Here is a 23,562-nt window from a genome sequence, read left to right as displayed (position 1 = left end):
TCTAATAGCAGGGTTTTGGGAAGATTGGAGCATGTTAAGATTAGAGCTGATTCCTGCTAAGAGACTATTGCCATAATTAAGGCGGGGGTTCATCAAGGCTATGGCCAAAAGGGCTCTGCTTTTTAAAGAGATATAAGGGCGAATGTAGTTCAGCAATTTACTGTTATATCCGCAGGCTGCTCTTATTTGGGCCACATGTGGCTTCATAGAAAACTCCGAAAGAGTCAAAGATGACGCCTAGTGTCTTGATGGACTTGGAGACTTTGATTGTGTTACCGGCAATAATACAACTTTAATAATCGGATGCTAGTTTTTTAATTTTGTTGCCCGATGCTATGATTAACAATTCTGTCTTTTCAGCATTCAATGCTAAAGAGTTGGTTACTATCCACTTTTGAATGACTTGGATGGCATTAAAAGATGAGGTATCTCCAGTTGGATAGCCAGACAGTTTTATTGTGACCAGGGGGGTCATCAGCGTAATTAGTATACTTGACACCCAGGTCATCAAGAAGTGCAAGAAAAGGCATAATATATATATTGAACACTGTAGGAGAAATGCACGAACCCTGCAGTATGCCACATGTCATTGATGTGGGAGTGGAGCTGGCGTCATCTATGGCCACTTTGGCATTTCTGGATCCCAAAAGAGAGGACACCCAATTGGAAGCCACAGGAGAGCAGTGAACCTTACCTGCCAGTCTGGTAACAAGCCTAGAGTGGTCGACTAAGTTGAACGTATGGGAATAAATCCAGCAGCATAAGTAGTGCTGGATTACCACGATCAACACTACTGGGGATATTGGATTTCAGGTCCAAAAGTGTGGTATCCGTCCTGTGTTTGGACCTGAAGCCAGACTGTTTAGGATTCAGAAGGTTATTGCTTTCAAGAAAACTTTTCAATTGGCTATAAGTAACGCGACCCAGAACCTTCAACAAAAAAGGAACATTAGTTATGGGACGTTAATGCTTTGGTACATTGGGATATAACATGCTCTTTTTTTAAGAGGGGTGTAATCCAGGCCTTTTTAAGGAATACATAAATAAGTACAGTACCTTATAGTTATCGACATAGCGATCTTCTTTTTCTCTAGACTGTACAGCAATAGGTTTTGCCAGATGTCTGTAACAGAGGAACATAATTATTATTAAGAGTGGGAAACAAATGGATGGTAAGGAAAACACAGATTTGAATTTATTTTCTTTGATACATTCTGTTGTTGAACAGGATGAACGTGGCTGAGAAATATTTTACAATGCATTATTATAAATGTTAAAAACATTTGCCCAAAAAAGTGTTGCATTTGTAGCACGCGATTCAATGTTTTTTACTCAGTGGGCACTCATAATGAGTTGGGCGGAAACTGTAAAAATGGTGGCACAAAGGTTCCTAAACAAAGAAAATAGTATAGCAGTTTACAGATCAACCGCCAATAGTGTATAATTATCACAAATGTATTGAACAATTTAGAAAGTCTGTAAAACAAGTTTTCAGAAAGGATTAAAAGAATCAACACATATCTACAGAAGGTGATGAAATTGAAAGTGTGGAAACATGTCGAACTATATATCCTCATAGAACATTTCACACAAAACAAAAAAGACACCCACCATGCCGAGGCAAGTCCAGAATACCTCCCAACACAAGCTCACCCCTTACCAACTTAATAGAAACCTGTGATAAGGCACTGCACTCCTCCTGGTTATTCCCTGCTTCAAATCGATAAGAATAGGGGGTTCCTCCCTCTCCGTCCAAGTTCCAACAATCTGGAACGCAATTCCCCGCAGCATTTGATGCCCAGAAGACCACATTGCCTTCCGGGGAGGCCCTCAAGACCTGGCTTTTCCCCCTGCACACGACAAACCCTTTCTGCGCCCTGGGCTACCCAACTACCAGATAGGCAGAGGCAGCATTTGAACCACTCATAGAACGTACTGCGCAACGGAGAGTATAAACTCAGCAGCAAGCAGAACAGAATCTGTGCAAGATTCTACAAAACCAAGAAACCAGCCAGGACACATGGGTAGATATTGCACTCCATGTCGATGGAAGCTATGTCCCACGACAAAAATACGGTCTAGCTGGACACAATCAGTATCCTGCACGCCATACTCTGCCAACATCCTCAAAGCAACCATCCACAAGCTAGCTCGAGATGGGTCGCTAGTAGGAAGTTGGCCACCCCTACCTACATTTGTATTGGCTAAAATGCACACATGCATTCTAAACTCCTCTGATGAATCTCCCACACCTTGGACTTCAGTCCCCCGAGGGCATTCACCTGCAGCGCTTTGAGGCCATACCAATAGGAAAAGGCGCTTTCCAAATGACAAATGACAGTACTTGAGACAATACACCCCATTTTAAGACACTGAACAAATCTTTCCAGTAGTCCAGAAAATCGTCACACATTTATAAGAACGATAATTCAATTCTCAAGTAGATTACAAAATATATGGCAGTGAAACATTCTACCTCTTGCGGTGATGTTTTTATTAAGCGTGAAAGTTCTTCAAACATGACATTGCCAACTGGAATAAAAAATGTTTTTCGTGAGAAATTTCAGGCAATTTCTTTCTTTTTTTTTTACACATTGGATGTAAGAAAATGCAGCGGGATAACCCCTGCACCTTAAACAATACCTAAACCTAACCTCCCATCTATATTTGAGGCTAAATGTGTAAAATAAAAAATAAAAAAGAACAAATGGGCCTCGAACGAATGGGCCTTCGATAAAATGGGCTTGTTTTAAGTTCTGGACACAGTAGCCTATGATTTACATGGCTAGGCCTTTCTTAGGGTGGGAAAAGGGAGTAAGTGATGTGCTCCATTTCTTCAGTCGATCTAGGGATATCAAAATACATGCACATTTTGTAACACGGGAATCGTATAATGTAAACAAAATTGTTCATGTTGCAATTATGGTTGCAGTTGCCAAGTGAATGTGTGAAATCTGTTTCTTAGTGCTTGGGCACGTGGCACAAATAGCACACGGAAAATGACCCACAAAAGGTCAACTTAGAAGATTCCAACATGTCAAGATCATATTTTTTTGTCTTGCTTTGGTGAATTTTTCAAGCACTAACTTATCCGTGATTCCCAACCTCTTTTAATACAAATTAGGATGGATTTCAAAAAATGTTTATGTAGGTTTTCTAGCTCTGTTGATTTTTGTTGGGGGCATGCTAGATGATTGGTGCAAACAATTTTGGCAGTAGTGGTTTTACACATGCCACAAAATTATAACAGCAAAAATATATTGATCATATCCGAGTTTGTTGCTATTGTAAGGGTGAAGGAGGAGGCAGACGCAGTTTTATTATGCCATAAATAAAGAGAAAACCTCTCTCTCCCTACTCTAAGAGGGATTTCCCTACCTGAACTAAAAGACTATGGGTTCGGTCAGGATGTCCTTCTAAATCAAGAGTCCACCATCCTCTGTCAAAAACCCTGCTTCTGTCCCTTACACTTGCAGCTAAACTAAAGAGCTAGGGAATTTTCTTGGTCCAGAAGAATGGCTCCCTTTTTCTGGAAAACAGATCAATTATTAGGTGGGCTCTTTACCTGAGGGAATGACTCCCTTCCCTAGGTCTTCATCCCTTTCTGTGGCTCAAAACAACGTTACAGGTTGAAATGCTAAAAAGCAGTAAAGTTCTCCGTTCAAATTCAAAAGGTAAAATTTCAATTCAAACATCAAAATTCACATTGTTGCCCATAGTTGCTTCCTCACTATTGGGTTCCGAGAGAATGCCTCACCTTCTCCAGGTATCTTGCTCTCAGTTTTTTCACAATGCCAGGGGAATGACTACCTCCCCCTGGCCTTTACTCAGGCTTATTCTGCAGTTCACACCACCAGGGGGAATGTCTCCCCTCCACTGGTCTTTTCTCAGGTCTACTTTGCAGTTCACAACACCAGGTGGAATGTCTCCTGTTGGCTGGTCTTTTCTCATGTTTACTTTGCAGTGCACAACACCAGGGGGAATGCCTCCCTTCCCCTAGACTCTTTACATGATTTGTACACTTTTCCATCAATGTAGACTTGGCTTCCAGTCTTGTGGGTGTGGGTCCCAGAAACGTAGGATTCTCTGCTGGTAGTGTGGCAGACCTGGTTCACTAACATGCCAGGTACTGCGACTATAAAGATTACTTTTTTTTTTTTTTTTTTTTATTTTAATTGTAGCAATTAGTTTATAAATAAACTTCAATTACAATAAGAGAAGAATCCAATTTTCACATAAATATACAACGAAACAAGAAAACAACCATACAACCAAAACGAAACAGACATTCTCTAAATAAATGAATAAATGAATATTGCCAACATATTTCCGGTTAGAGCGGATCCTCAGTCAAAGTATTTTCCACAAACTCACATACTGCACATGTGAGCGAAACATTTGATCCAGATAGGATCCAAAACCACCATCTGTCCATATCTTCATCAGCTGGGGCAAAAGGCCCAAGGTAGCGAGTTCGTTGCTGTGATATGTTGGAGCACTCAATGATCAGGTGTTTTACTGATTCAACTGAATTTCCACAGAACCTACAGAGGTTTTTCTCGATATTAGTAGTAGCTCTTCGTCTCCATTGGATCTCTTTAGTTGTAATAACGTTCAACCGTAATCTCATAAATTGGTTGCGATGTTTTCTTGAAGGAAATTTTTGGAGATATCTAGGTAATTGATCTAGACGGTTTGTTAGTGGCCCTAAGTCGACCGACAAAGACAGAAGATTTCTATGTTCTAGGTTCTGGATCCAGTTCCACTTTCTTAGTTTCTGTTTCGCGAGTTGGGGGGTTGCTATTAGTGTTTCCCACTTTATATCTGCAGAGTCTAGAATCATTTTTAAACCGCTGCACCACGTTAGCAGAATACCGCAAGATTGCTGTTTGGTTGCATTTGCAAAGATTTGATAAGCCGGAGCCTGATCTGTCTGACATTTTTCGTAACAAGGCCAGCGATTTCCAGACAACTATGTTGTACATTGATTCAATTCCAAGTTCATGTCTTATAGAAATCATTGAAGTGCCCTTTGGAAGCTTAAGAATGCGTCTCCAAAATAGGCCTTCAAGGGTCGGCCACAAATGATAGTCTAGATTCCAGCCGGCCTCGGCTCCAAACGTGATTGAAGGAATCACCTTTTGAATGTAGAAGGTTAGTACTGGTTTTAGGGTAAATTTCCCATATTCAGCATGAAGCTTAGCCCCTTGCAGCGCGAAGGTCAACATACGTTGTTTGAGATCAGACATCCAATCATGTTCTCTGATTGAGGTGTTGAAAATGATGCCTAGATACCGAACAGATGGTACAAGTTGTATGTGTGATGTGTCGAGTTTCCATCTGAAGTTCTTAATTTGTCCTTTGGAGGAATTTCCAAATCGCCATGATCTTAGTTTTCTCCACGTTAATTTGTAGCGAGTTGTCATTTAGATATTTTCCAAGGGCTAATAAGAGTCTCTGAAGACCAATTGGAGTTGCGTCCATTAGGACAATATCGTCTGCGTAAATTGTCGAACTGATACTGTTGCTGTCGATATTAGGGGGAAAACATTGTGTCTGAGAGAATGCTTCAGATATATCAGCTATGAATAGTTTAAATAGTAAGGCAGCAAGGGGGCATCCCTGTTTTACTCCCTTATTCGTACTTATTCTCTCAGTGAGTTCACCAGCCTCGTTGATTCGCACTCGGATTGAGGTTTCATTGTGGAGGGCCATAATGGGGTACAGTAATTCAAGCGGACACGACCATGTAATCAGTTTTTTCCACAATTTTGTACGGTCCAGAGGATCGAACGCTTGTTTCATGTCAATGAATGCAATATACAGGTTTTTGCCTTGTTGAAGTGCTTTTAGTTTCAATAGGTTCAGTATGGTCAAATTTACCTCAGTTCCCACGCCCTTGGTGAAACCTGTCTGTCTTATATCAGAGTGTCCTGAACTACTAGCCCACTTTGCCAACTTCTGTTGTAAGAAGGACGCAAATATCTTACCCAAGATGTCTAAAAGAGCAATTGGGCGATAGTTCGCCTGATCGGCTCGGCTCGGCAACCCTTTTTAAAAATAGGAACTATGATGGCCGAGTTCCAAGTTTCAGGGATTAGCTTTGTGATCGCTATCGCTTGGAATAGATGGTAAATGAAGGTTGTCCAGTGCTCATTATTGGCTTTTAGAGTGACATTGGAAAGGCCATCAGGGCCAGCCGCTCGAGAGTTTTTTAACCTTTTAATTGCAGATATGTCCTCTCTTGTTTCAATTACATCCCAAGACTGGACCAGTTCACACCTTTCGTCTGTGGGCCGATTTACCGCAGTTCCAAAGACCTTAGCAAAATGTATTTTCCAACTGGCCTTGGAAATACCATGGTGCGTTTTTGCTTGATGGAATGTTGCTTTGTGGTTTATGATGTTCCATAGCTCCTTTGTCTGATGACAAATGATGATCTTCAGGATACGTTCTCCTCGTTCTTGATCTCTCATTGTTTTGAAGCATTTCAACCAATTTCGGTATTTCACCTTTAGATGTTTCATTTGCACCATAATATTTGGATCTAAGTTTTTCTTTAATTTCCTCAATTCACGTTGCAGCTGTTTTTTTTTGAGAGACACCAGTGGACTAAATTCATATTTTTTTAAGTATGAACAGCTGTTTGAATGGTTAAATTTTATTTGGTAGTCTACCAACAGAGCAGTGTAATTTAATTTGTCATGTGGAGCTATTGCTTCAGAAGACATCATTTCATTTAAATTTCTCAATTGCTTGATGTTTATTTTTAGTCTATTTCCTCTTTGATTTACCTCAATTGGCTGATTGAAAAGCTCTTCGTGTCGTGGCGAGAACGCCTTTAGAGTTAATTCGAGCGGATAGTGATCGCTCAATTTTGACTTCAAGACCTTCAACTGTACGATGTCATTAGACATGGTGTTTGATGCCCAAACATAGTCAATGATGGTGCCATTTCCATCACGATGCCATGTAATGTTTGGGGGACAATCTCCTTTTGTATGACCGTTGAGCATATAACAGTTCCTAGCATTCATTGCTGACTGAAATTGATAACCTCTACACGAGGTTTGTGGTTGCTGCTTGAGTTTAATCGTTTTCAGGGCATCATCGAACCACGAAAAGTTCAAGTCACCGCATACTAGCACTTGTAGATCAGACAACAATTCCATGGAATCATCAATCAGTTTTGTTATCGATTGAATAAAATGACATGAGGAAATCATCGCTGTGTTCCAGTAGGTGTTAATGAGCAAAAGGTGCTTGAGTGTTGCGCTTGGTCTACAGCTGTTTTGAAGAATTGTTCCTTGGACAAACAAATTTGGAGAAAAAGAATGCAAAATCTCCCATCCGGAGGCGTTATTTATCATGGTCAGGAGCCCAGAGAATGGTCGGCCAAACTGGTTTTTCCCAGCTGGATTTAGAACGATGGAATACCCGTCTCTGTGCGGCGACTCCCTCAACCATGTTTCCTGGAGGCATATTGCAAAACATTTTTCCAAGGATGGTTCAAAATTTTCGAACAAGTGCCGAAAGCCTCTGGTGTTCCATGATAGAAGAACATTCACATCGTCCTTAATGTTTTGCGATAGCTAAGTCCTGTTCAAGTGATTCTGTGAGGCACGTTTGAAGGCGGCATTTTGATGTCCGACTGATCTTTGTCTGATGTTAAATTGTTGTCGTAAAACTTCACGGCGTTGTTCATGCGTTTGCTCTCGATCATGAGGCACATCATTGCCTCTTCTTTCTCTTTGTGGGTTGGCTTCTAATGTCAAGTCGAAGCCATACGACAGTAGCTCGTCTTTTGCTGCAAGCAAGGCATTTTCAACTGCCTGAGAGGTAATATGCAGATAGACCATATCCAGAGAGTCCTCATTGATGTATTCCACAATGGTTATATCATTGGACGTTATCGTTCTTAAAGATGGAAAATTATGTAATAATCGCATCACATTTCTACGGTTTAAATTGACCTCGTTTGAGTCTGAGAAAATATTCTCTAGTCTTAATCTCCAGAAATGTTGTTCCTGTACAGATTTCACAGGTGCTGTTACTATTGGATGACGTTGCTTTTGCTTTTCCCATTGTGCGGCTGTCATCCTGGGATTCAGCTTTATAGTGGACAATTTTTTTTGATGTTGTGCAACAACCTCTTCATGTTCTCGATTTTGGGATTGTGAGGCTGCACCAGAGATGTTGGCATTTGCACTCGTGGAGGTCTTCTTTGTTTCGCCATCTTTAGGTCTGAGTGCCTGATGAGTTTTTCTCGGACCTTGGGGAGGAATTTGAACAGGGCGAGAAGTTTCGACTGCCTGTTCTGACTGCATCAATTCGACCGATTCGTCTGAGTATATCGAAAGATCACATAAGTCAGTGACACTTAGATCGGAATTTTTTGAACCAGAATCAGATTCACATCTTTGTCTTTTATTAGGATTTGGTGGTTCAGCTACATTTATTTTAGGGATTTCTTTCGACACAGAATTTCTTGGAAGAACACCATCTCGCTCACCCTGATGGACATTTGATGGATTGCGAGAGAAGAGTCCCAGCTTTTGTGGTGTCGAAAGATTTCTCACAAACTGTTTCGTTTTTGTTCGAGCATTGCTCGTTTTAGTTTGCTGCTTATTTACTGTCTGTTTGTTGGCAGCGACTTTTGTGGATTTTGCACAAGGTTTGGATGGAATCGAAGGAACAAAGAATTTTGCGGCCCCAGTGAAAATGTCAAAGGTGTTTACAGGTCCTTTTGAGAGTGGTGCAGGAGGATTTTGTGTAATTTGAACTTCTTCCACAACATCCGCAGACAGGTTGGAATTTTGTGGTAATGCGTCTGTACTCGATTGTACTTTATTCAGATGAATACGGTCAGGCTGATCATCCAAGGGAGGTGCCACTTGTGGATCCAACGACACAACGATTTCGATATTCGCATTGTCGAGTTGCGGTGTGCCAGGACTCTTGTCCAAGGTGGTGCTGGGTTTAGGAATGCTATTTGGTCGCCTTGAATTTCATTTCTTCTTGGGTTGGTGTTTGATCTCTCTGCGCGATGAGGAAGTCTCTCTTTCAATGGACCTTCGATTTCCATATTATTCAGGGGGCGAGAGTGCCGACACCACTTTATTATTTCTAGGATCGCCTCCATTTGGTCATTTTTGTCTGTGTGGTCCTTCATAGCGAGGTCTCCTAGTCGGTTTTGCCACTGAAAGGAAATCTCCGCTTCACGTTGCACTCTAGTCATTAAATGAATGTTATTTTCTTCCAATGATGAGACTTTGTTTAATAAATTATGCAGTAGAGCATTTTGATCTTTTACAGACTCATTTAATGTTTCAAAGAGTTTGATAAATGGAATCAAGGCTAAAGATGAGGCCGCCAGAACATTATTATGTATCTGAATCCCGGCTGCGACCGATAGATTTTCTTTGTTGCGAGGAATTGACTCAGATTCAGAAATTGAAGGTTCATCATTTTTGCTAGAGCTCCATTCGTTTCTTGGAGAATGAAGGGCTGCTTTGGTACTGTGATGAAGTCGCAGGTTTTCCATCGGTTCCTTTGAGGAACATGGTTGTGATTTTCTTGTCATAGGGATGCCTATGTTGTGGATGCTTAGTGCATCTTTTTGCTGTGGTGTGCTTGTGCAGGATTTAAACATGACGTTTGACTTGTGAGCGATCTTTGCGTCTTTCTCACTGTTAATTGGCGGCTTTACTTTAGTTGTTGATATGATTTGCGGAGCCATCGAGAAGCTATGAATTAGTTTGTTTTTACGGCTTGATAGTCCGCTGTCAGCCGCGCTTCTCGACCCGCTAAGTCCACTCCTTGGCTTTTTTTATGAGTAGACATGAGCAGGGGAGGCAAAAGGGGCCGAGGTACTGTGTTTTCTGATGGACGTAAGATTTCTCGTCTTTGCAAATCCGATTTGAATGCAGGAGCCGTGGACACAGCGACAGTTCTGCTGACTATAGAGTCTTATGAGGTATCATTATATAGAGGCGGAATGAAAGAAAAGTTTGTTTGAATTTCGGGCCCATTTGGTATCTTCAGGGCCAGTAGTTCTGTGTCCGTTACGTCAAACGGCGAAAGAAAAGAAGCAGTATCGATTTCAATCATCACATTTGACTCAGGAGGATGATGCTCATTTACCATGTTTATCACTGCAAGTGAGTCAGGTTCGGCCAAAACTGTGTGCGGTATCAGGATGTTATAGCACGTGTTGACTGGCTCATTAGAGTGAAGAACTTGTGTCGAGTTGTCAACCAACACGACTTGTTTGATTTTATTAGTTTCATCACCGTGAGCTACAGGCGGCAGGTGAGTTTCAATGTCGGAAACAACAAGTGCCGCAGCACTTTCAGTCCGCGTACTCGCTGTGTTTGCAGCGGCGCTTTCAAGATTTGAGGTCTCGTCGTTGGACGTGAAGGTAGTTTGAGATTGCGCTGTCTGAGTATGTACGACTTTCACGTCGACCGCGGACACTGCAGCTTGCTCAGCGGCGACGAGGGATATTTTTGTTTCAAGTTTTACTTCAAGGTCGTTAGTGCTGTCAGCGTGGATTTGTGTGGAACTGTGGGGAAGACTTTCGACCACAGCTTGATCTAGGTAAGGGGGAGGGGAGAGGGGTGGAAGAGAAGAACTAACTGTAACGAGGGGGAGGGAAGGGGAAGACAGGGTAGGTAAGGAAGGAGGGAGGGAAAGGGGGAGGGACGGTCGCGTTTGTGGAAACACCAACACCAACGGCTGACAGCACAGGTTCGGTTGAGTAAGAAAGCTCACCACGATTCCGAGCATTTAAAGTTGTTTGCCGCGTCTGCGGGCGGATGTCAGTTACCATGGTATCTCTTACCGGTGGTTGGCAGGCAGTCTCGAATTGCAGCTCGGCGCGTCCTCAGCGATGTAGGTGGACTGGAGGCAGACTGGACTCTGCACCGGACTCCGCGCGCTGGAGGGGTTTTTAAACAGTTAGCCCAGTAAAGAAAGAAAGAGGACTGAACACGTAGTGCAGCTCCTCAATGTAGCACTACACAGCAAGGACTGGAGGCAGACTGGACTCTGCACCGGACTCCGCGGTTAGATTACTAATGAACTTTCCTTCTTGTGGCTGCAGGTCCCGGACCCGAACTGCTTCATGTATTACTTTCCCACAAAATGTCTCTAAAGCTATTTTCTCAGCCCTTCTACCCATGGTATCTCCATCCTTTTTATTTGGACCATTAGCCTCCACTCTGTCTGCACCGGCCAGCCCGTGTTGTCCCCTACATTCAGGGAGCATTGCTGTGGTCTTCGGTCGGTCCTGGGACTCGACCTTGGTCCTGGCAGGCCTTCTGCCAACTTCGTTCCAGCTACGGCGGCTCTGCAGCTGTGGGTTCTGTGAGGAACCTGAGGGTGTCCTCACTTCTCCCCTAGTATCTTCTGCTCAGGTGGCCAAGGAAAGGTCATCACTTTTGGATCCCGGCCCTGGGTGTGTATATATACGAGGGAGGATCATCTGGGTGGAGGAGACTTAGGGAGTGGGTAGAGGGGATCCTCAGGCAACACATGGTATCCTCCATTTCCCTTTCACCCCGAACCTTCCATCCCACAAAACTTTATAGGTTTTTGTCAGTCATCTTACTATGACTCCCCTACAATATCCCACAAATGGCATCAATCTGATACTGGGACAAACAAGAGGATAACTAGACCAACATATGCTAATCTTTTGAAAATGAACGAACATCAGCTCCAACCAAGTGCTGGGGCGAGGAGGAGGACAACAAGAGCAATAAGGAACTGCTTCTTTGCCGGTGAGCGGTCTGGTCTTTTGTGTAATAGCAATGGAGTAGGGAGCTTTAAAAAGTGGAATCCCAGCAAAAGTCATCAGCTGTAGCACGATCAGCAGTAGGAGCTCAGAAAGCTGTATGCAGGGAGACCCCTCTGGTGAGGCAGCATGGCAGAATGAGTTTTGGAGGCCAGGAAAGCAGTGCACAGTGTATGCAGCAGGAAGTAGCAGAAGAAGCAGATGGAGGTCGCAGGAAAGCCGTGAGAGAGAGGCTGGCAGAACCGAAGGAAGCAGTTTGATGTATTTGGCTTTGCTTCGCCATGGAAGCATTGCTGGGTGGCCAGGGAAGCCGCCAAGAGTAGACGCGAACAACCGCACAGAGAACCAAGCACCCATGGCAGTGGAAGGACTCGTGAGGGGCCGTAAGACTGACCAGTGAGTGAAAGCAGAGAGAGGGATAACACCGGGCTAGCAGGCGGTGATGCTGAGTGAAGTTAATGCGCCTTTCGAATACCGAACAAATTGAAAGCAAGTTAATGTACATTTTGAAACCACTTGAATTGAAAACAAGTTAGAAACCCTTGGCATAACAAAAAAGATAAAAATAGAATTTTTTACTTTACTGAAAGGAAGGTTTTGAATCATGTGAATATAAGGAACTGCATTAACTGAAAACAACTGCTAGCAAAGCCAAGAGAGCACAAGGAATTGGATGCAGAATATAAGCAATACAACACTTGTTCAAAGTAATCGATAAACCAGTATTGGGAAAAGCCAAGGAAAAGTAGGAGGTGTAACACATCCAAGCGACAATATTGGACCAGCAGAGTGTGACACGTGGTTTGAGGCAAACCTTGCTGCTGAGGAAAAGCAGTGGACTTGTGCTAAAGGAAAAGCAGTCAAGAAAAGGTACCGGTTGCGTGACCTGTAATGGGTGGACAGTGTGGTCCAACAACTGCGCCTAGACCGGGTGGCCATTGAAAGCACCCATAAAGAAACTTGTGATGTGCAAAGACTGTGTTCTGATACTGGAACAAGTACTTTCAATTTTGATACAGGACAGGTTACAAGGCAGGGCAGGGGGGGGGGGGGTAGGTGAGGGGGGACCAGAGTGGAGAATACCATATTCTCCCTGGATAGTCATCCCTGGTCCCTCCCTTTGAGAGTCTCCCACTGAGTACCATCCCCAGTGGGACTATTGGGTAACAGCTTCACATCCCTATTCTCAAGGGAATGGGGTCACCCTGTGGGAGAAGCAACAACATCCAAGGATACGTCACAGTATGTATAATATTTTTTTAAGTGTATTAAGTACTCTCTCTACGAGTAGATGAATGAACAAAGTCAAATTTACATTCTGGTTTGACATTTGTCCCTCAATTGAGCATGTACTCACTTTGCCTGCCCTGAAGGAGGCCTGGCCATATTATTTATGGGTTATTGTGAATAAAGCTAAAGTTGGCGATGTCAGGCTGGAAAAGATTTCATGCTTAAAACAAAAAATCATTGCAACAGGATGAATGCATCAGATCCATATGGTAGTGTGCATTCTATGGTAGAATTGAACTATCCCTCTTTTGCACATGTCCAGATTAAGTCTAGATTACTGTGCAGGATTGTCTCGTGTTTTACTTAATATTTTGGTGTATTGTCTCAAGTCTTTGTTGTTTTGTGTTATATGTTCTAACAGCGATTTATGGCTCAGCACGCTTTTTGCACTTTGAATTTCAACACCTTCTGTAAATAGAACTGTGAGGGGGCTATCCACATAAGCTGTGCGCTTGGGTTGAAATATAGTTTAGTGTGAAATAGAGTGCTGTAACTATTACACGGGATAGCTACAGTTCTTGGTAAACTTAGGCTGTACCTCTGCCTATAACAATTATCAAATATGTAAAAAAATGTGTATACCAGAAAAATGTTGCTTGTCTCTAAGGCTTAGGAATGTACTTTTAATGTACAAATTGGACACAAGGTTCGTGATATTCTTTGAAAGTATGTCACAAATATTAGGTACAAAATGTAGAAAAAACAAATGTCAAGCTTCTGCTCTGTTCATAACTTAATATACATACAGGCCGATTCATGGAAATAATGTGCGCGGAAAAACCGGCGCACGCGTGCGAAAACGTGCGATTCGCAGTGCCACAGAAAAAAAATCGCAGAATATTGCACAGAAAACAGCGCACATCCATTCATGGAAGCACGGGCACGAGCAAAATGTGGGATGTGCGCTGAAAAAGTGCGCGCCGCATGCTAGCGCACAGGTCATCTAACGCTGTGCGATAAAGCCACAGCGAATTCGCACATAGCGCGGCGCACATCCCAAAAGTAGGCGGAAAACGGGGCGTGACACGCGGAATGGGGAACAACTCGTGAAAATGTGGGCGTCACAGGGGAGGTCCAGGAGGCAAGTGTGAGGAATGCCCAGACGCTCGCCTACAACAGGCATTCATGGAATCGAATCGGGTAAAACAGCGCACGGCCAAAGACGCGCACATGCCCATACCCGTACGCCACAGAAAGCAGGCGGTAGCGTCCCAATACATGTGCGCCAAAATGTGCGCTTAAAAAATACCGTATACACAGCTCAGCGATTGTGCCTGGGGGAGCGTGTGCGTGCATTCCAGGGTGCGTTTTGGCTGGGTGCGTGTATATCAGGGGTGCGCGAGAAGTTTCACACGCGTCTTGACTGGGTGCGTGTATTTCAGGGGTGCGCGAGAAGTTTCACACGCGTTTTGGCTGGGTGCGTCTATCTCAGGGGTGCGCGAGAAGTTTTACAAGCGTTTTGGCTGAGTGCGTGTATTTCAGGGGTGCGCGAGAAGTTCTACACGCGTGAGGGCTGGGTGCGTGTATTTCAGGGGTGCGCGAGAAGTTTCTCACGCGTGAGGGCTGGGTCCGTGTATTTCAGGGGTGCGCGAGAAGTTTCACACGCGTGAGGGCTGGGTGCGTGAGAAGTTTTACACGCGTTTTGGCTGGGTGCGTGTATTTCAGGGGTGCGCGAGAAGTTTTACACGCGTGAGGGCTGGGTGCGTGTATCTCAGGGGTGCGCGAGAAGTTTTACACGTGTTTTGGCTGGGTGCGTGTGTTTCAGGGGTGTGCAAGAAGTTTTACACGTGATGGTGCCTGGGGGAGCGGGGTGCGTGTATTTCAGGGGCCTGCGGGTGGTCTCACACGCGATGGGGCCTGGGGGAGCGGGGTGCGTGTATTTCAGGGGCCTGCGGGTGGTTTCACACGCGATGGGGCCGGGGGGAGCGGGGTGCGTGTATTTCAGGGGCCTGCGGGTGGTTTCACACGCGATGGGGCCTGGGGGAGCGGGGTGCGTGTATTCCAGGGGCCTGCGGGTGGTTTCACACGCGATGGGGCCTGGGGGAGCGGGGTGCGTGTATTCCAGGGGAGCGCGGGTGTATCCACACGCGTTTGGCAGTGTGGGTCCTCCCAGATGTCCCCTCTACCCCCTCCACGGCCCCTGCAGGCAGCCCACACCACAGGGGACTACCCTGCACCCCTGGTCATGTCCCGCAGGCAGCCCATCCACCATGGGCATGGCCCCCAGCCAAGCCACATGTTCCCTTGCACCCCCACCCCCCAGCAGTGTGGGGCACCTGCCAGCAGGCCCCCACACATGTCCCCTTGCACCCCCACCCCCCAGCAGTGCGGGGCACCTGCCAGCAGGCCCCACTCATGTTTCACTCATGTCCCCCTGCACCCCCACCCCCCAGCAGTGTGGGGCACCTGCCAGCAGGCCTCCACACATGTCCCCTTGCACCCCCACCCCCCAGCAGTGCGGGGCACCTGCCAGCAGGCCCCCACTCATGTTTCACTCATGTCCCCCTGCACCCCCACCCCCCAGCAGTGTGGGGCACCTGCCAGCAGGCCCCCACTCATGTCCCCCAGCACCCCCACCCCCCAGCAGTGCGGGGCACCTGCCAGCAGGCCCCCACTCATGTTTCACTCATGTCCCCCTGCACCCCCACCCCCCAGCAGTGTGGGGCACCTGCCAGCAGGCCCCCACACATGTCCCCTTGCACCCCCACCCCCCAGCAGTGCGGGGCACCTGCCAGCAGGCCCCCACTCATGTTTCACTCATGTCCCCCTGCACCCCCCCCCCCAGCAGTGCGGGGCACCTGCCAGCAGGCCCCCACTCATGTCCCACTCATGTCCCCCCCCCCAACACATCATCATGTCACCCAATCATGTCCCTATGGCCACCCAAATTCCACGGCACCCCTCCCCTGCCGTAATGACCAACCGAGTATTAAATCCACCCCACATTGAAATGGCCATAACATGATACAACCCAAATGGCAAGTATGGACAGCAACACATGTTCATCACACACACACAATGGGTGCCAGTGAATGTGAAAACCCACATGGTGAAATGCCTGAAACCAATGAAAGATTACCACACATTGAAGTAAGATTTCCAAATGTATTAAAGGCAAAAAGAAGTGAATAAAACAATATTAAAAAATCATGCATATTATAAAAATAAAGGTGCATGTTCAAATCAAATCATGGAAAATGATTAGAGTCCAAATGAATCCAAATCATAATGGGTGCAAAGTCCACGTCTAACAAATGAAATCCAAAGGGGAAGAAAGAAGAAAAAAACATTGCTCCATGGTGAAATAAAAGAAAAAAACGGAAGGAATCCAAAGGTGAACTATGTACATATGAACAAACCAGGGTCAATGAGCCCAACAGATGAAATGAAACTAAAACTACCTAATAAATAACTATATACAAAAACGTGGTGCAAAGTCCAAGCGCAACCAAAGAAAAAAAAAAGACAAAAGGAAACTTAACACTAAAGAACTATCTACAAGGGCAGCGGGTATGTCCAGCGGCTCACTCTGGGATGTTGCGGGCCAGGGCATCCTCGAACTCCATGTCGACGTCCTGGAGGCGGGACTCTGTCCTGGCCCCGAGGTCTCGCAGGGATAACGCCATGTCCACCTCCAACTCCCTGCGAGATGCCTCGAGGCACTCAGCCCGCCTCAACGCCCGACGCATGGCGAACTCCGCCCTGACCATGGTGAGCCGCGCCTCTTCCGCCCGCTGCCACTCCGCATCTATGCGCTGGCCCAACCGCTGCCACACGGAAGACACATCCCGTCCTGGGTCCTCCTGCCCTCCGGCCGATGCCTGCCCCTCCGATGACGAAGGCCCCGAGCCATCATGGCTCCCACCTTCTTGCTGCTGCTGCTGCTGCTGTGCCTGTGCCCTGCCTCCTGCTGCCTGCACATCCTCCTCCGGCAAGGGTGCAGTTGTCCAGGTGGCCACCCCTGCTGGAAGTCCGACTCCCGACTGCGGCAGGGATGTGTCCTCCACCAGCCTGGCCGCACTGTCAGAGGCAGCTCCACAAGGCACCCTGATGACACATGGGTCGGAAGATGGCACGGAGGACGACTGGCGCATAGGGGGTTCAGGTGAGGAGGGGGTCGTAGCAAGTCCTAATAGACGGAGGAATCCGGCCTGGGAGACCCGTCCCAGTCGGCTGACGCGGTCAACAAGCCATTCCAGATGACCTGCAGTCTCTTCATGAAAAGTCCGCAGGTCACCTAGCATGGCCCCTTGACGCGTCGCCAGCACACTCAGGACAGGCTCAACCGGTCCCGGATAGCCACGTCTGCAGGGAGAGGAAGTCCAGTTGTTGTGCGGCTATCCCCTCCCTGCAAACGGGTCTGGACGTAGGCACCCCTGCTGGTGCAAGATGATGCAGTGACAGGATCAGGGACAGGATTGCACACAGGCACCTCTGCGGCGGCCTGTGCTGCCTCCTGTCCCTGGTCCTGCACTGCACCACTAGCACCAGTGGAATCCCCCCCTCCAGACCCCGTCTCTGTCCCTTGCACGGCCTCCTCCTCCACCAAACCCCCCACCAACCTGGATGACTCCGTGCCATCTTCCTCCGTCGGGCCCTGTGGGGTCTCAGCTGCCCCTTCTGCTGCCGAGGAGTCCAACTCCGACCTCCGCCTCTTGGACCTCCCCTCGGCAGCTGCGGCCTGGGACGCGGCACCGGACTCCTCACTCCCCGACGAGATGACAACCCGGGAGGGGAGCCGGGCCTTGCGTCTCCGGCTGGCAGTGGGATCCCTGCCGCTGTGCTCCACAGCACCTTCTCCGCCCTCTTCATCAGTTGACGCTGCAGACAGGGAGAAATAAAACACAGGCATCAGGGCACTGTACAATGGACTCATACACACATGACAGTTGTACATGAGTGGCATTGTCAAACTTCAGACATGGCATCACAATCCCCAACACACATGACATTTCAACTCACACACATGTGCTATTCCACAGCCATGTCGCAACAGCCAGCACCATCCATACACATACAATAGCATGCGCAGCCAAAGGTGAGCCACACATCACATGAAACACAGGAAGTGCACTAGACATGCACTCACGCCACCACACCTACATGCATGTGTACACCTCCACCAACTGTCGCAGTGCAGAGATTTGCACCCATGTCACATCGGGCTATCAGTCTTCTACATATCAGTGTCCCAAGCATCCATGTTGCATCACTGTCGCACCCTTGTCAGATACACACACATGCACCATCCATGTGTCTCACACAAGAGAGGACTCGCATGTGTTAGCCCCATGGCCCTGTACATACACATCCATACATGTCCCTCGAAACACACATGTGCAACCTGTACACTACAGGCACCCCACCACACGCACAGCTCACTATCAGCATGCATGTACACTTACCGCTCGACTCCAGACGGGTCTGCCACTCAAGGACCTGGCCGTGGAGCGCTGGGGATACGCGTTCCAGGACCCCCATCTGATGTTCCGACAGGTGGCCCCGGCGTGCTGACGTGCTCGCACGCTAAGGGCCTTTCCTCGAATTACACGCAGACGTGCAGGATTTTCACGTGCCAAATCACTCGGTATCAAGCTGGCCACGCGTAAGCACACGGAAGACCACGCTCCTGCCCAGAAGGCCAAATTACTGCCCCCCAGAGCCCCGAGCACGCTCCCACCTGCCATCTGCTGCTGCCTGACTGACTGCCTGCTGCCCACGTGCCCTGCCATTTGCTGCCTGCACATCAGCCAGGGGTGCAGTTGCTGTGACCACCCCTGCTGGAACCAAAGACTCCCGACTGGAGTACCATCTTGCTCCACAGCCCAGCCCCAGGACCCACTTGCCCACCCACTCCTGCCTCTGGGGTTGCCATGTCGGGCACCACACCATCTGGCAGCACTGGCAACCCCCAGCCAAAGAGGCAGAGGGGCACCAGCTTCAGTGCCACCGAAGTTGGTGTCCTGGTGGAGCATGTCCTGGGGCATTATGATGCCCTCTTCGGACCAAGACGCGCCGACAGGGAAGGACGGGATAGGATCTGGGCGGACATCGTGACTGCCATCAACGAGGAGGGGGTGGCAGTCCGAAGATTCCATCATGTGAAGAAGCGCTGGGATGATTTGAGGTCCAGGACCCTCATGAAGGCCCGGCGCCTCGTGGAGGGGGGCCGGGGCAGCATCAGTCCCATCCAGCTGAGGGTCCTGGAACGTATAGACCCAGCGCTCCACGCCCGGATCCTTCGGAGGCAGGCCCGTCTGGAGTTGAGCGGTAAGTGGTCAAGCATTGATGTGTGAGACAGGGCATTTTGCAGTGTGCTGGTTGTCTGATACTTGCCTGTATGTGTGACATAGGCCATGTACGTATGTGTGTATGCTGGGACATGATGGTCATGCATGTGAGACCAGTAATGTGTGAACCACATGGTTGGTGCATGTGTTCAACAGCAACATGGGGAGCTCTATGCAGAATGGACACATGAAAGCATGCCAGTCTCTGTTCCTGGACATGGGTGGGGGTGAGGGATGGGTGCTGATGGCATGTACATGTATGGTGTCCATGTCTGTGTGTCTGACCTGCGTGTCTGTGACTTGTAAATGCCATGGATGCATGACACATGTCTGTGAGAATGTTCCGAATCACTGATGCAGCCTAGTTATCCTTGTATCCACTGTGTCTGGGGTGTACGAGTCCAGATGGATGGAACTACGGTGGGGTGTGTGCATGTGATAGGCATGAGCCATGATGCATGTGAGTCTCAAGACAACATTGTATGTTTCAAGAGTCCCTCGGACATGTATGCTAATGTCCATAGCATGCGCCATGCCTGTTACTGCATGTGTTTTGCCTGCACTGACCCATGTGTTGTGGAGGGACATGTTGGAAGTGATGTATGACAGTGCCACTCATCTGCTATTGCTTCCGGTCTAGGGAACCATTGTACAGTACCCTGATGCTTGTGTTATATGTCTCCCTCTACACAGCGCAAGGTGAAGAAGAGGGCGGAGACGGCGCTGTGGAGCCAAGCGGCGGGGATGCCCCCACGGCTGCAGCGGAAGGGGTGGGTGAGCTCCCACAGGGGCTTGCAACGGCGGAACACGGCGTGGAAACATCCAGGTTGGTGGTTTCCACAGAGGAGGAGGAGGCCGTCACTGAGCCGCACATGGGGCCTGGTGGGGGCATTCCTGCTGGTGCAAGTGGTGCAGTCCAGGGCCAGGGGCAGGAGGCAGCACAGGTCGCCGTGGAGGTGCCTGTGCATGTCACTGTCCCTGACACTGTGACTGCACCACCATGCACCAGGAGGGATGCCCCATCCCAGGCGGACACTCTGGCGACCCTCTCCTCTGTGGAGACTATGCGCCAGTGGTGCTCCATGCCGTCTTCCGGCCCAGATGCCACCAGGGCCCCCTGTGGACCTGCCCCGACCAACGCAGCCAGCTCGGTGGGGATCCCATCCCTGCCACAGTCGGGAGTCGTAGGTCCAGCAGGGGTGGACACCCCAGCAACTGCACCCCAGCAGATGGAGGATGTGCAGGCAGCAGGAGGCAGGGCACAGGCACAGCAGCAGCAGCAGCAGCAAAGTGGGAGCCATGATGGCTCGGGGCCTTCGTCATCGGAGGGGCAGGCATTGGCCAGAGGGCAGGGGGACCCAGGACAGGATGTGTCTTCCGTGTGGCAGCGGTTGGGCCAGCGCATATATGCGGAGCGGGCGGAAGAGGCGCGGCTCACCATGGTCAGGGCGGAGTTCGCCATGCGTCGGGCGTTGAGGCGGGCTGAGTGCCTCGAGGCATCTCGCAGGGAGTTGGAGGTGGGCATGGCGTCGTCCCTGCGAGACCTCGGGCCCAGGACAGAGTCCCGCCTCCAGGACGTCGACATGGAGTTCGAGGATGCCCTGGCCCACAACATCACGGAGTGAGCCGCAGGACTTGCCCGCTGCCCTTGTAAATAGTTCGTTAGTGTTAAGTTTCCTTTTTTTTTTTTTTATTTCTTTTGGTTGCGCTTGGACAATGCACCACGTTTTTTTTATATATCTTTTTATTAGGTAGTTTTTGTTAGGTTTCCTTTCCTCAGTTGTGCTCATGGACACTGGATTGTTGTGAATAGTTCTACATTGGAATCTTCATTTTTTCGTTTTTCATCACCATGGAGGAATGGTTTTCCGTTTCTTTTTATAGTTGCATTTGATTTGTAGGCCTGTGACTTTGGACAACATTACTTTTGGATTTCTTTGGATTTTCATTTCTGGTTCTTAATTATTTCACGGCCATCCAGCTTTTCTTTTTTTTATTCCCATAGTTGTTTTTTTTGATTTGCATTGCTTTCATTTGTGTTTAATACATTTTTACATTCATACTTCAACGTGTGGTGTTCTCTCATTGGTTTCATGCATGTCAAGATATGGGTTTTCACATTCACTTGCAACCATTGTGTGTGGGTGACGGCCATGTGTTCATTGACATACTTGCCATTGGGGTTGTATCATGTAGTTGCCTTTACTATGGGGGTGGTTGTAATACTTGGTGGGGTCTTTGTGCTGGGTGGGCTGGCCATAAGGGACATGATTGAGGATCGTCATGTGCTGGGGGAAGGGGCACATGAGTGGGACATGAGTGGGGGCCTGCTGGCAGGTGCCCCGCACTGCTGGGGGGTGGGGGTGCTGGTGGACATGAGTGGGGGCCACACACTGCTGGGGGGTGGGGGTGGGGGTGCAGGGGGACATGAGTGAAACATGAGTGGGGGCCTGCTGGCAGGTGCCCCGCACTGCTGGGGGGTGGGGGTGCTGGTGGACATGAGTGGGGGCCTGCTGGCAGGTGCCCCACACTGCTGGGGCGTGGGGGTGCAGGGGGACATGGCCATGGTGTATGGGCTGCCTGCCGGACATGGCAATGGGTGCAGGGTACTCCCCTGTGGTGTGGGCTGCCTGCAGAGGCCGTGGAGGGTGTACAGGGTACACCAGGGGGGACCCACACTGCCAAATCACGTGTAACACTTCTCGCGCACCCCTGAAATACATGCACCCAGCCCTAACGCGTGTGATACTTCTCGCGCTCCCCTGAAATACACGCACCCAGCCCATTCGCGTGTAGTATTTCTCGCGCTCCCCTGAAATACACGCACCCAGCCCATTCGCGTGTAGTATTTCTCACGCACCCCTGAAATACACGCACCCAGCCCTAACGCGTGTAAAACTTCTCGCGCACCCCTCAAATACACGCACCCAGCCCTAACGCGTGTAAACCTTCTCGTGCTCCCCTGTAATACACGCACCCAGCCCATTCGCGTGTAGAATGTCTCGCGCACCCCTGAAATACACGCACCCAGCCCTAACGCGTGTAGAACTTCTCGCGCTCCCCTGAAATACACGCACTCAGCCCATTCGCGTGTAGTATTTCTCGCGCACCCCTGAAATACACGCACCCAGCCCTAACGCGTGTAAAACTTCTCGCGCACCCCTGAAATACACGCACCCAGCCCTAACGCGTGTAAAACTTGTCGCGCACCCCTGAAATACACGCGCCCAGGCAAATCGCGTGTAATACTTCTCGCGCACCCCTGGAATACACGCACCCAGCCCTAACGCGTGTAAAACTTCTCGCACTCCCCTGAAATACACGCACCCAGCCCTAACGCGTGTAAGACTTCTCGCGCACCCCTGAAATACACGCACCCAGCCCTAACGCGTGTAAAACTTCTCGCGCATCCCTGAGATACACGCACCCAGCCCTGACGCGTGTGATACTTCTCGCGCTCCCCTGGAATACACGCACCCAGCCCATTCGCGTGTAGTATTTCTCGCGCTCCCCTGAAATACACGCACCCAGCCCATTCGCGTGTAATATTTCTCGCGCACTCCTGAAATACACGCACCCAGCCCTAACGCGTGTAAAACTTCTCGCGCACCCCTGAAATACACGCACCCAGCCCTAACGCGTGTAAACCTTCTCGCGCACCCCTGGAATACACGCACACAGCCCAAACGCGTGTGATACTTCTCGCGCACCCCTGAAATCCACGCACCCAGGCCAATCGCGTGTTACCGCGAAACCCGTAATACACTTTCCCCGCTTTGGCAATCCGGTAAACTGGTCAAGGTTTGGCGCAGCCCTTTGCGATGTTTTAGCGATTTTGATGGCTTTTCCTTGTGCGAGGGCGTTCTTGGGGGCGTAACTGGCGCTGCTGCAGGGTCGCTGCGCCACTCTGCGCCATGGCTTGTTTTGGAGGATTAATCCATGAATACGATGTGCGCTGAAATGGATTTTATCGCACGCGGCTGGCGCAGACATTCGCACGGGAACACTGCGCCAGCCGCGTGCGATACTTTTGACTGTATTTCCATGAATCGGCCTGATAGTGTCAATCAAGAAATGCCCTAGCCGACATGTGTTTCGACCTGTCTGGTCCTTATAAAGACTTAACATGGGCAAATAGTTGTTGAACAATGGTCTACAATTGCATATTTAGTATCACAATCAAAA

At 48.6% G+C, this 23,562-nt stretch overlaps 1 protein-coding gene across 1 annotated transcript in view; it reads right to left on the bottom strand.

Moving 5' to 3' along the window:
• LYST (lysosomal trafficking regulator) overlaps positions 1–23,562 on the bottom strand; it is a 3,942,656-nt gene that overhangs the window by 1,201,515 nt on the left and 2,717,579 nt on the right. The window contains exon 41 of the mRNA XM_069606985.1: positions 1,057–1,123. Coding sequence (XP_069463086.1) covers positions 1,057–1,123 — 67 coding nt within the window. The remainder of the gene's footprint in view (positions 1–1,056; positions 1,124–23,562) is intronic.

This window comes from Ambystoma mexicanum, chromosome 4p (genome assembly GCF_040938575.1).
Source record: "Ambystoma mexicanum isolate Mex_15411 chromosome 4p, UKY_AmexF1_1, whole genome shotgun sequence".
In the NCBI taxonomy this organism is placed as follows: Eukaryota; Metazoa; Chordata; class Amphibia; order Caudata; family Ambystomatidae; genus Ambystoma; species Ambystoma mexicanum.
The sequence above is the reverse complement of the archived record's forward strand: the minus strand, read 5'-3'. Positions and strand labels throughout refer to the sequence as shown.